This window comes from Syngnathus floridae, chromosome 2 (assembly GCF_059516105.1).
Source record: "Syngnathus floridae isolate MCC-2025c chromosome 2, RoL_Sflo_1.0, whole genome shotgun sequence".
Taxonomy (NCBI): Eukaryota; Metazoa; Chordata; class Actinopteri; order Syngnathiformes; family Syngnathidae; genus Syngnathus; species Syngnathus floridae.
Window position 1 is genome coordinate 8,211,573 of NC_142414.1, and position 11,815 is coordinate 8,223,387.

General features: G+C 42.1%; 1 protein-coding gene and 1 long non-coding RNA gene across 2 annotated transcripts in view; both read left to right on the plus strand.

Moving 5' to 3' along the window:
* Window positions 1-131: 131 nt before the first annotated feature.
* atp7b (ATPase copper transporting beta) lies at window positions 132-8,466 on the plus strand. Its single transcript, XM_088369925.1, has 21 exons — window positions 132-370; window positions 1,555-2,287; window positions 2,900-3,115; window positions 3,182-3,345; window positions 3,408-3,569; window positions 3,629-3,702; window positions 3,783-3,966; window positions 4,331-4,564; window positions 5,082-5,173; window positions 5,264-5,391; window positions 5,469-5,623; window positions 5,787-5,921; window positions 6,466-6,660; window positions 6,724-6,906; window positions 6,978-7,152; window positions 7,223-7,363; window positions 7,431-7,573; window positions 7,634-7,837; window positions 7,903-8,020; window positions 8,098-8,200; window positions 8,265-8,466. The coding sequence occupies exons 1-21, from the start codon at window positions 266-268 to the stop codon at window positions 8,434-8,436; spliced, it is 3,816 nt and encodes a 1,271-aa protein (XP_088226051.1). The 5' UTR covers window positions 132-265; the 3' UTR covers window positions 8,437-8,466.
* A 2,463-nt stretch (window positions 8,467-10,929) lies between these two features.
* Window positions 10,930-11,815, plus strand: part of LOC148401536 (uncharacterized) — a 33,557-nt gene continuing 32,671 nt past the window's right edge. The window contains exons 1-2 of the long non-coding RNA XR_015857303.1: window positions 10,930-11,095; window positions 11,440-11,478. This is a non-coding gene — a long non-coding RNA (uncharacterized LOC148401536). The remainder of the gene's footprint in view (window positions 11,096-11,439; window positions 11,479-11,815) is intronic.

Genomic DNA, 11,815 nt, shown 5'->3' on the forward strand with positions numbered 1-11,815 from the left:
TAATAATTTTGTAATTCAACAAATTAATCCTATTGATTAATATTTGTTCGCCGCCTCTGTTTTGACAGGAAACAACCAGTTTGGCAAAAATGTCGGAGTCACCCTTGAGGATGTTGACCGCTGCACCCCGATTGTCGCTCTTATCAGCACCGCCGCAGCTCGGCGCTCGCCTGCTTCCTCGCGCTATCACGACTACGGACTTTTGCCCTTTCTCATTGACAGATAAAAACACGGCACCGGGCCGCTACGCCAGAACAAGTGGGACATGTTCGCCACCAAGTCGCCCAAAAGTCCATCCAGAGATGAGTCCGCCGACCAAATGTGCATGGTCGAGAAGGAGCGCGTGCACGCTTCGGACCAACAGGTGCAGGTAGGCCTCCCGATCCACGCATTCTTCTCCGCTGCCAAACAAACGATCATAATTTTGCACACTTCCGCTCCATCAGCATTACGGAATGGAGTAGAAAAGAAAAAAAAGTCAAATAGAAAGTCATTTTTAGTCTTTGTGTAGTTGTCCTATTGTTTGCGAAACAATGTTGTGTTGACAAAAACATCACAAGAAAATGTAAAACCTTTAGTGACGTCACACCCTAAACATTACGCACACGAAACACGAGTGAAAGACATTATTACCAATGTGTATTTTTGTGATCAATAAGTTATATTCTAAGTATGCATATGAATGAATGAATGAATGAATGAATGAATGAATGAATGAATGAATGAATGAATGAATGAATGAATCGTGCACTGATTTCTCACACACTTCAGTGCTGCAGCAAAGAAACCAAAATATCTATGGCAGATGTGAATTGGCTTTGTTTACTCCAGTCGGAGATGCACTTTGGACAGGAAGAGTCCTTTTGAACAGGAGTGTTTGTCATTCAACTCGGAAAAAAAAGACACTTTGTAGCTTTTGATGGTTCAGTGCAAATGTACCAGCATTCCAATAAAAATATCTTTTTTGTGGGTTAAGGGATTTACTAGGTCGTACAGTAATGGAGCCCAGCAGCAAGCCAAGGCAATTAGAGTTATTTGAGGTGACACTGGCTGACTTTAAGCAGAGTCACATTATAAATCATGTGATTCACCAGTCTTGTGGTTTAATAGGTTTTTTTTGGGGGGGGTTTAAGTCAGCACACTTTTTTTTTTTTTTTAAGGGAGGGCTGTTAGACCACTGATGTCAAATTAGCAGTTCCAGGAAATGTGGGTAAAGTGGCTTAAAGTCATTCGCTCAAGTGGTGCTAGTGTTAAGTTAAAATAATCTTTTTATTCTATTTATTTATTTTATTTTATGCACTGATCAGCTGGCACTTTTAAAATTTCGTTGTACAAGTGAGACAATGACAATAAAGATCTATTCTAATAAGGATCAAGTCAAAGGAAAAAAAAACCCTGAAATTATTAGAAAAAAAATAATTATTAGAAAAAAAATCAATAGATGTCTTCAAATATGTGAGGGAAAAGGCAAAGTTTCTAACCTGGATTTGAAAACATTTACATTCCAGTTGTCTGAATGGATGATACTCTAACGTTCTTGTGTCATCTTTGCAGCGAGGTCTTGACAACTTGGCTTATGAGTATGGCAGCCAAAGCGAGCTCTCCCCTCCACTCAGAACCTCCACAGAAACTTTTAAGCTTCTGGGCCTGGCCCCGGATCACCCGCTCCACGCCGTGGTGGAGAGCAGGATCTCCAGGCTGAGCGGCGTACTGGCCGTCAGTTCGGTTTCCCCGAGCCGGCTCACCAAGGTGGACTACTCGAGCTCCATGATCACAGCCGCAGAGATCGCCCAGGAGCTACGCCGGATGGGCTTCCACGTGGAGTCGGGGGTGTGGATCGGCGTGGACGGCATGCGTTGCCAGTCCTGCGTGGAATCCATCGAGCGGCACGTCGCCGCCCTGCGTGGGGTTTCTCACGTTCGGGTATCGCTCGAAGAGGGCGCGGCGTTGGTTGCGTTCCAACCGCTTCACGTCACACGTCAGGAACTGAGGGACAAGATTGAGGAGATGGGATTTGGAACAACTTTACTAGCTGATGATCCATCTGCAGCCATCAGCCACTGGCAGATTGATGTAAGCCAAACCGTGACTGTCTGGATAGGAGGAATGACCTGCAACTCTTGCGTGCAGTCCATAGACGGGAGGATCTCTCAGATGACGGGGGTCCGCTCCATAGAGGTCTCACTCATAGAAGAAAAGGGAACAATCACCTTTGACCCGGGCCTGACCGGACCGGAGCAGCTTAGGCTAGCTATCGAGGAAATGGGCTTTGACGCATCACTCCGAGGTAGGTGCACAAGACAAATAGTGGAAATGATAAAATGAAAATATATTTATATTATATTATATTATATTATATTATATTATATTATATTATATTATATTATATTATATTATATTATATTATATTATATTAGTTTATTATGGTTTATTATATTATATTATATTATATTATATTATATTATATTATATTATATTATATTATATTGTATTATATTATATTATATTATATTATATTTATAGAACTTATTTACTGGTCCAGCCCGCTAGACATCAAACTAGATTGACTATTATGAACCACGTCTGCATTCAAAGCAAGACAGAATGCATTTAATGTCACGGCCATGTTCGCCTCGCATCGGCTACCATGGAAACCAAGCAGCCATGTGCCCTCTCCAGTCTAACGTGAAGGGCTCTTGTGGGGGTCTTTCTTCTCGGATTAACGTCAGCAGCAGTTTGCCCAAAAAAGTGAAATTAACGACAGCGAGGTTCAACACAGCTTTAAAACCATTTTATTGCTTTTTCCAACTTAAATCTGGCATTCATTAAAGATGATTGATGTTGAACTTTTAAACGTGAAGATGAAGCCTTCAACCATGATCATCATTTCGCTTATCAGAACCAGCCCAGACTCACCAAGCGATCGTTAGCCGTGAACTCCCCGAACTGTCGGACCGGTCTTGTAAAACAGAATTAAGCAACGGCACCGGATGCCATTCCACTTCCGCACAGCAGTCGACGGGCACCAAAGAGCAAAAGTGCTTCATCAGCGTGAAGGGAATGACCTGCGCCTCGTGTGTGGCCAACATTGAAAGGAACCTACTGAAACACCGAGGTGAGTTTTCCCATCTAGAAAAAGGAAATTAGCTCATGAGACATTCCTATGACCTTTAACCTCCAGGGATCATCTCAGTTTTGGTGTCACTGATGGCCGGAAAAGCCGAAGTGAAATACGACCTGAACGTGATAGACGCCCCTGCCGTGGCTCAGCTCATAGAGGACTTGGGTTTTGGCGCCAAGACCATCGAGGACAACGCTGTCGCGCACGGGAAACTGGATCTCACCGTGAGTGGATTTCAAACCAGAAGAGAACTTTTCTCGTTAGCGTTCCTCCCCTCCGTTTCCAGATAACGGGAATGACGTGTGCGTCGTGCACCCACCATATTGAGTCGAAGCTCAGCGCAACCAAAGGCATCGTTAGCGTTTCCGTAGCCTTGGCAACAAATACGGCAAACATCCAGTTTGACCCGGATGAGCTAGGAGCTCGAGATATCATCAACATCATTCAGGTGGAATTCTTTCTCGGAAATTTTGTTGGTTATATCTTAAAGGTGGTTTCTCGTTCCAGAATCTCGGCTTTGAGGCCACTCTGAAGAAGGCGGGCTATAAAAGCAACCTTGACCACACAGAAGAAATTCGACAGCAAGTATCTCATCAACTTTTGGTCCCCGCAAACGGAATGAGGTCATTTTTGGGCAAAATAACACGTGAGTTTTCTGCAGGTGGAAGACCTCCTTCCTTCTTAGCCTGCTGTTCGGCCTGCCCGTCATGGGCCTCATGATCTACATGATGGTGATGGACAGCCAGCACCAGCAGCATGGAGGCACCATGCCGGAGGAGCAAAGCCTGCTGCCTGGCCTCTCAGTCCTGAATCTGACCTTCTTCCTGCTGTGTACACCGGTCCAGGTACAATGGAACCAGTTAGAATTTCTGTTTGACGTCTATAGCAGTCAATGGGAGTGAACGAGTTAATTTGCACCACATTTTACTTGAATTTTTTTTTTCTTGAAAAAATATTTTATATATATATATACACACATACATATGCATTGTTAATATTAAACTATGCATAATGTTCAAGTTGATTACATTTCGATTAGATGCTTGATTTAATAACTACATAGGCCTGCTATTATATTTTATTGTTGGTCATTATGGTGGTACTTGGGGATTTTATGAGGTGGTAATAATTTGTGCGCAAAACTTTGCTGGTCTACATCTTGAAGTCTTTTTCGAACCGCCGCGATTTTATGGGTCTGGTTCCATGCAGGTCTTCGGAGGCCGCTACTTCTACATCCAAGCGTATCGTTCATTGAAACACGGCACGGCCAACATGGACGTCCTTATTGTGCTGGCCACCACCATCGCTTACGTCTACTCTTGCGTGGTACTCGTCGTGGCCATGGCGGAGCGAGCCGGGCAGAGCCCAGTCACCTTTTTTGACACGCCGCCGATGCTCTTTGTGTTCATTGCGCTGGGCCGATGGCTGGAGCATCTTGCCAAGGTAGGAAACGGACATGCAGACATTTTGCCAACAGATAGTAAAACCTTTTGAGCTAATCAAATTTATATTTATTTATTTATTTATTTATTTATTTATTTATTTTATTTTATTTATGTCAAAATTAATTCAAATAAATAATCTACCAGTTACATGGAGCATAATTTTTTAAATATTTATTTATTTATTTATTTATTTATAGTAAAACCTTTTGAGCGAATCAAACAGGTTTTATACAAATGTATGTATTTTTGTATTTATTTATTTATTTATTTATTTATTTATTATTTCTAAATTAATTCAAATAAATAATCTACCAGTCACATGGAGCATAATATTTTTTTAATATTTATTTATTTATTTATTGTTTCAAAATTAATTCAAATAAATCTACCAGTCACATGGAGCATAATATATATATTTTTTATATTTATTTATTGTTTCAAAATTATTTCAAATAAATAATTTACCAGTCACATGGAGCATCCCCATGACAACGCATTTATTGTTTGACAATTAGAGCAAAACCTCAGCAGCTTTAGCCAAGTTGATGTCCCTCCAAGCCACCGATGCCACTGTGGTCACCATGGGACCTGACCACTCCATCATCAGGTGCGACATCAATAAATTCAAGTTAATTGATTCATGGATTTATAAAATGGAACACGAGCTCGGTTACGTTCGTTCGCTTTACTCGATCAGTGAGGAGCAGGTGCTGGTGGAGCTGGTGCAACGCGGCGATGTCGTCAAGGTAGCTCCAGGAGGGAAGTTCCCCGTAGATGGGAAGGTGATTGAAGGAAACTCCATGGCAGATGAGTCTTTAATCACAGGTCATTTATTCATAGAGATTATAAATTGGTTCCCTTGTCATGAGATCAAAATTGCATGTTCTTCACACCTCCATTAGGTGAGCCAATGCCTGTAAGTAAGAAGGTGGGCAGCCCGGTGATTGCAGGCTCCATCAACGCTCACGGCGCTCTTCTTGTGGAGGCCACCCACGTCGGTGCAGACACAACGCTGTCACAAATTGTCAAACTGGTGGAAGAAGCCCAAACATCTAAGGTCAGTCAATGTTTAGACCATTTTTAGACGTCCATCAGTCATAACGTTAGGCGGTAACGAGTGTTAACTTATTAAACTTATTTCTGAAGACTAACCCTAACCCTAACCTTGTTCTAGTGTGTTGGTTAGTTGTGTGCCGCTAATTTACTCTGGCTTCCGTCAGGCTCCCATCCAGCAGTTTGCTGACCGACTCAGCGGATATTTTGTTCCCTTTATCATCTTGGTGTCTCTCCTCACTCTTGTGGCGTGGCTTGCCGTCGGCTTTGTCAACTTTGACATTGTGAGGGAGAATTTCCCGGTAGGTGTGTCGGCCATCATATTCATGCGCTGTGGTATATAATTAAAAAAAACTGTGTGCAGAGGTTTTTTTTAATTTAATTTTTATCTATTTATATGTATATATAATAAAATAAATCCATAACAATTTAAATTAAAAAAAAAAAATCTCTGCACAATTTGAGATCTTTTGCCGCTGAGAGGTGTGTGTACAGAGGTTTTTTAAATTTGTTTTTAAATTTATATATATAGTAAAAAAATTAAATAAAAAAAACCCTCTGCACAATTTGAGTTCTTTTGCCGCCGATATGTGTGTGCACAGAGAGTTTTTTTAAATTTATTTTTGTAATTTATATATATATATAATAAAAAACGTTAATTAAAAAAAATACAAAATAAAAAAACCTCAAATTCTCAACTTGTACAGAGTTTTTTTTATTTTTTTTATTTTTTTTTATATATATATAGAATAAAAAACATTAATTAAAAAAATACAAAATAAAAAAAACTCTCTGTACAATTTGAGTTTTTTTGCCCCCGATCTTGACGTGCTGTGTTCTTCACAGGCTTACAACACCGACATATCCAAAGCAGAAGTCGTCATCCGTTTTGCCTTCCAGGCATCCATCACTGTTCTTTCCATTGCGTGCCCCTGTTCCCTGGGGCTGGCCACCCCCACAGCGGTAATGGTGGGCACCGGCGTGGGAGCGCAGAACGGGATCCTCATCAAAGGAGGCGAACCCCTGGAGATGGCCCACAAGGCAAAGCCCACCGTCCGCTCGCCGCACTCCAAACAGCTTCCGTGACCGTCGCTTTCGCTTCAGATCAATGTGGTGATGTTCGATAAGACGGGCACCATCACTAACGGCGTGCCCCGGGTGACGCGTGTGTTGGTGCTATGGGAGATGGCCCGCATGCCTCTGAGGAAGATCTTGGCAATCGTGGGGACGGCAGAAGCCAGCAGTGAGCACCCACTGGGCATCGCCGTCACCAAGCATTGCAAAGAGGTAAGCTTTGGCACCTTCTCTTACTTTTCAAGATCAGGTTTTACGAAGGAGCTCGTGGTTGTCGCATGCAGGAGCTGGGTGCAGATGTTCTGGGTTACTGTCAAGACTTTCAAGCAGTACCCGGCTGCGGGATCAGTTGCCGGGTTTCCAATGTGGACCACCTGCTGCCGCCGCAGAGTGAAGAGCGGTTCCTGTTGCCGGGGGCAACCACAGATGAAAGCGGTCCAGCGGACATTTCAAATGAAGGTGTGTCGTCTTTCAGGTCCGACGGCTCGGTTGATTTACGACAGGATATAATCAGTCTTCTCGGATCCAGGTGAGGTTTTGTGTTACTCTGTCCTGATCGGGAACAGAGAGTGGATGAGGAGGAACGGCCATCATGTCGGAGCGGACGTGGACGCCGCCATGTCCAGCCATGAGACTAAGGGGCAGACGTCTATCTTGGTGGCCATAGACGGTGAGCTAAAGAGGAACGCGCTCATCGTCACGGTAACGAACTATCGTCATCAAGGTGTTCTATGCAGGCGTGCTGTGCGCCATGATCGCCGTTGCCGACACGGTGAAGGCGGAGTCAGCCTTGGCGGTGCACACCCTCAAAAGCATGGGCATCCAGGTGGTCATGATAACGGGGGACAACAGACGAACAGCCAAAGCCATCGCCGCACAGGTGCAAAAAAAAAAAAGCGTTCAAGCCCCGCCTCCTCGCTCAACTGTCAACCGGCGCTAGGTGGGGATCAAGAAGGTGTTTGCGGAGGTGCTGCCTTCGCACAAGGTGGCCAAAGTACAGGACCTCCAGGAGCAAGGCTTGCGTGTGGCCATGGTGGGCGACGGCGTTAACGATTCGCCCGCCCTGGCGCGCGCCGACGTCGGGATCGCCATCGGCACGGGCACCGACGTAGCCATCGAAGCGGCCGATATCGTTCTCATCAGAGTGGGTGACGTCTCGCGTCCGGTTTCTTCCCGACCGTGCCGAGCGTTGACGTGTTTGTTCCGCAGAACGACCTCCTGGATGTGGTGGCCAGTATCGAGCTATCCAAGAAGACCGTGAGGAGGATCCGGATTAATTTTTTCTTTGCTGTTATCTACAACCTCGTCGGAATACCTGTTGCTGCAGGCGAGTATATGATCGGGATATGTTTTTCTCAGTCTTGACTTACGAGGAGCTTGGGCCATCTCGTCTGCTCACTGCAGGCATGTTCATGCCGCTCGGTCTGGTGCTCCAACCCTGGATGGGCTCGGCCGCGATGGCCACCTCGTCCCTTTCCGTGGTGCTGTCATCTTTGCTGCTCAGATTGTGAGTCCTCATCCACGATGAGTGTGTGTGATTTCCTGAAGCACTGATGAGATGTTTTGGGCAGATACAAAAAAACATCAGCGGAGGCATATGAGGTCAGAGCAAGAGGCCTGATGCGGAGTCTTCAGTCTTCACAGATCAGCACGTTCCCGAGACTTGAAGGCCACCGGCGCAGTCCGGGTCCTTCCACTGAAACCTGGGAAGAGCACAACACCAATGGTACACTAGTTTTATAATATTTATGTAAATAAATCTTTTCCAAGTAAGATTGTGTGATGTGGTGCGTCGAGAGCAATCGGGTGGAATAGCGGTGGAGCATGCTAGCATGTCTGACTTGATCCTGAAAGAATGTCGGGTTGCATTTATTATTTATTTTCATCTTATTAACGGTGGAAAAATAGACAAATGGAAAATAGGAGGAGTCACAACTGACAATTGTATGAATCTGGGATACAGTTCAAAAAAATTCGGGCAACGTTTAGCAGCTACTGTTTTTGATTTTGTTTCACTCTTTACTGGTTGATGATAAAATGCAGAAGAGCCAAAGATTTACTGAAATTATTTTGCAGATGTAATTGGAATCATGCCACTGTTGACTGATTCCACAACATCATCTTTAGTCAACGCTCCAAGCACCTTACTGTAAAAGCCCTGAGTGTGTACATACTGTTTGTGGATATACGGTGCAGTATATAAATATGACACATTTATTTTACATCATCAGTGGAAGAGCCTATCAATAAAATTAATGGTGTGGAGCTATCCTCGTGGAGGTGTCAACTAAGGAAGCATGCATGCGCTGTACTTGCATCTCTTATTTAGGGCTTGCTTGAGGATGAAATAAGTCCATTTTAAAATATATTATAAAAAATATATATTTAAAAAAAAATAATAAAAAATGTACAAAATATTTGTTTTTATATTTAACAAATATAGATTTTTTTTTACATATAAAGCACATTAATTTTTCTCAATTTCATGCTGATTGTTATACTAGACAGATTTCTGATTCCTCCAGGGCACTCAGTCTAAAAGCACAAATTGATTCATGTAATCATTTCTAAGTCTAAATGCACCCCAGCAGCACCCTGGAGATTCTTCTTGGGAACATGTTGTCACTTAAGACAAATTAGACTATTGAGTCCAAAAGTAATCCTCTGCAGTAGCCTTTAGCAATCAATGCAACCCCAGAATAACAAAAGGGCCTCCAAACAAGCTGTTGATGATCACACGGGGCAAAGACCTAGCATGTCCTTCGAGCGACACCGAGATGTTGCCATCGGATTTGTCAATCTCCCTCTCGGTGCACCTTTGACTTTTGAGGAGCCCACAAGGTCTTTTTAGCATAAAAATATCAAAGCATTGATGAGTCAGGCAGAAATCTAATACCGGTAATTATATATCTGTTGACAAGAAGACATATAAGGACACAGTGTCCTTTTGCTTTTGAATGAATCTCCCAGTGGCAGTTTGCTGAGATATTCTCAAAGCCGAGAAAAGCCCCCCGCATGGACATTTTTTGGCTGCACTCCAGACGGCATGGTCTGACCGAGGGAGCAGCGGGGAAGACTAGATTACAAGTACTTAGGCAGATTTGAACCTTTGGTTCTGTAGAGGACGTTTTGTGCTTTTGTAGATTTGTGTAGGCCAGCTCTTTGTTGCTGGCCAATTTAAAAAAGCTGCATCAGCTTTTGATAAATGACCTCCCCATGTAGAAGGCCAGTGAGCACAATGGCTAACGGCGCTGTTGCGCAACAAATCCAGGAGATAAATCGCAAAGCAAAGTTAAACAACAGCAACTCCAAAAAATGTAGAAATTATCTATTTGTTATTCCAGTGGCTCTCAAACTTTTTGGGGGTGGTGGACCAGCTTGGAGACAGACTGGTATGTTTGTGCGTATGGATATTTATTTTCTCTGGCAACTTAACTCGGTAGCACAAAAGCTTGAGAGACGTGAACATAATTCATAATAAAACGTGATGAGAATCTTGAGCTGTATTTTCCGAGCATGAAAATTGTACTTGTGTCAAAATTTTGTTTTCTTTATTCCAATGTTTGGGTAGATAAAGGTCTCGGTCACATTTGAATAAAAGAATCTTATTTTTATAAATGTCATAGGAGCTTTTTAAAAAGATATTTTATTTTCACAGACCATGGACCACTTGTTGAGAAACAAAAAATATGTTTACTCCATTTAAAAAATAATAATAAAAAATGGTGCTGTCTGTTGAGACACAAAAATCCAAATGTCATCAGACTGTATGTAGTACATATTTTATTTATTTATTTATTTATTTATTTATTTATTTATTTATTTATTTATTTATTATTTTACTTTACCAACTCTTTGTAATTATCTTTGTCGTGGATGTTGACGTATTCTGAGTCGTGACAGCACATGTCCAAAATTTGAGTTATTTTTGTGAGAGAGAGAGAGAGAGAGAGAGAGAGAATCCCTCAAGTCACAGCCATGTTTAATTGCATGACAACAATGCCTACCAAAGCGCCAACAAAACTTCTGCAATAAATTTCAGTGGTGTGAAGGATGAAGCCTAAGTCTGAACCAGTGAAGAAGAATCGAATTTGTCTGTCCAGATGTCCAGGAGGAGATGTGAAGTGTTTTTTTGCTTTCACGCCCAATCAGCACTAATGAGCCAACTGAAAAAAGGTGACTGATTGCAAGTTCCAAGACGGGTTACTCGATTGCAGCAAATGGAGAAAAGACACAAAGAAAGAATGATGGTAATGTCATTATGCATGAAGGGAAATTATGAGGAGTAAAATAAACATTCAGGAACTCCAGAACTTGGGCTCATGTGAGGAGATGAAGTTTTTATTGCCTTACAGTCATTTGGGAAATGAAGCCAACTTCCAATAATCGACTTTTCAGAAATGTTAGTATCATATAATTCATGCTTGGTGTATTTTGTCTGTTTGACATTTTTTCAATATCGCTATAGGTCATCACGTCAGAAGTGGATTTTGAATTTTTGTATATTTATATTGACCTTATTTTAGTAGAGTTGCATACTTAGTAGCTTGCTAGCTTAGCAAGTAGCTCATGCACAACTTGACCTTATAGTTGGTTTCAACTCAAAGTCTCCAATATAAATCTCAGTCACAGACTTTCCTTTTATTCTCATAGCTGGCTTTTTAATATAGCAATTTGTGATTTTCTGACCTTTCTGAACTCAACCCATTTTCAAATAATTATTGTCATTTCACTTTTCAACCCCAGGACGGAGACTCGAGGTGGAGGTGCTGTGCTGAGAGCAAGGTCAGAGAAATGCATTACATAAAATAGAACCAACTCCTTGGTCACATGAATTGGGGGAAAAAATGTCTTTAATAACTGTTGCAATATAGTAGCTTGCATTTATTGTCTTAATTGTATTTGTCATTTTTTAATTTTATTTTTATTATCATGTGAAGCACATGGTCTGTAAAAAGCGCTATATTGTTTACTTCCTTACTATAGGTAGCCTTGCACAGTCTGCTTTGATTTATGGATTTAATTTGTCAATGGGATGAAACTAATTTGGAATTTTCCAACAATTTATTGCCCCAAATGCAGCAGAGGACAAGTGTTATTATTTTCATTTGTGGCAATGAAT

What these genes read in the sequence shown, in the direction of transcription:
- atp7b (XM_088369925.1), top strand. Translation starts at nt 266, where the DNA reads ATGTTCGCCACCAAGTCGCCCAAAAGTCCATCCAGAGATGAGTCCGCC. An exon ending in CTTCGGACCAACAGGTGCAG is followed by an intron (nt 371 to 1,554) that starts GTAGGCCTCCCG and finishes TCATCTTTGCAG; the next exon opens with CGAGGTCTTGACAACTTGGC. An exon ending in CCTGACCACTCCATCATCAG is followed by an intron (nt 5,174 to 5,263) that starts GTGCGACATCAA and finishes TTACTCGATCAG; the next exon opens with TGAGGAGCAGGTGCTGGTGG.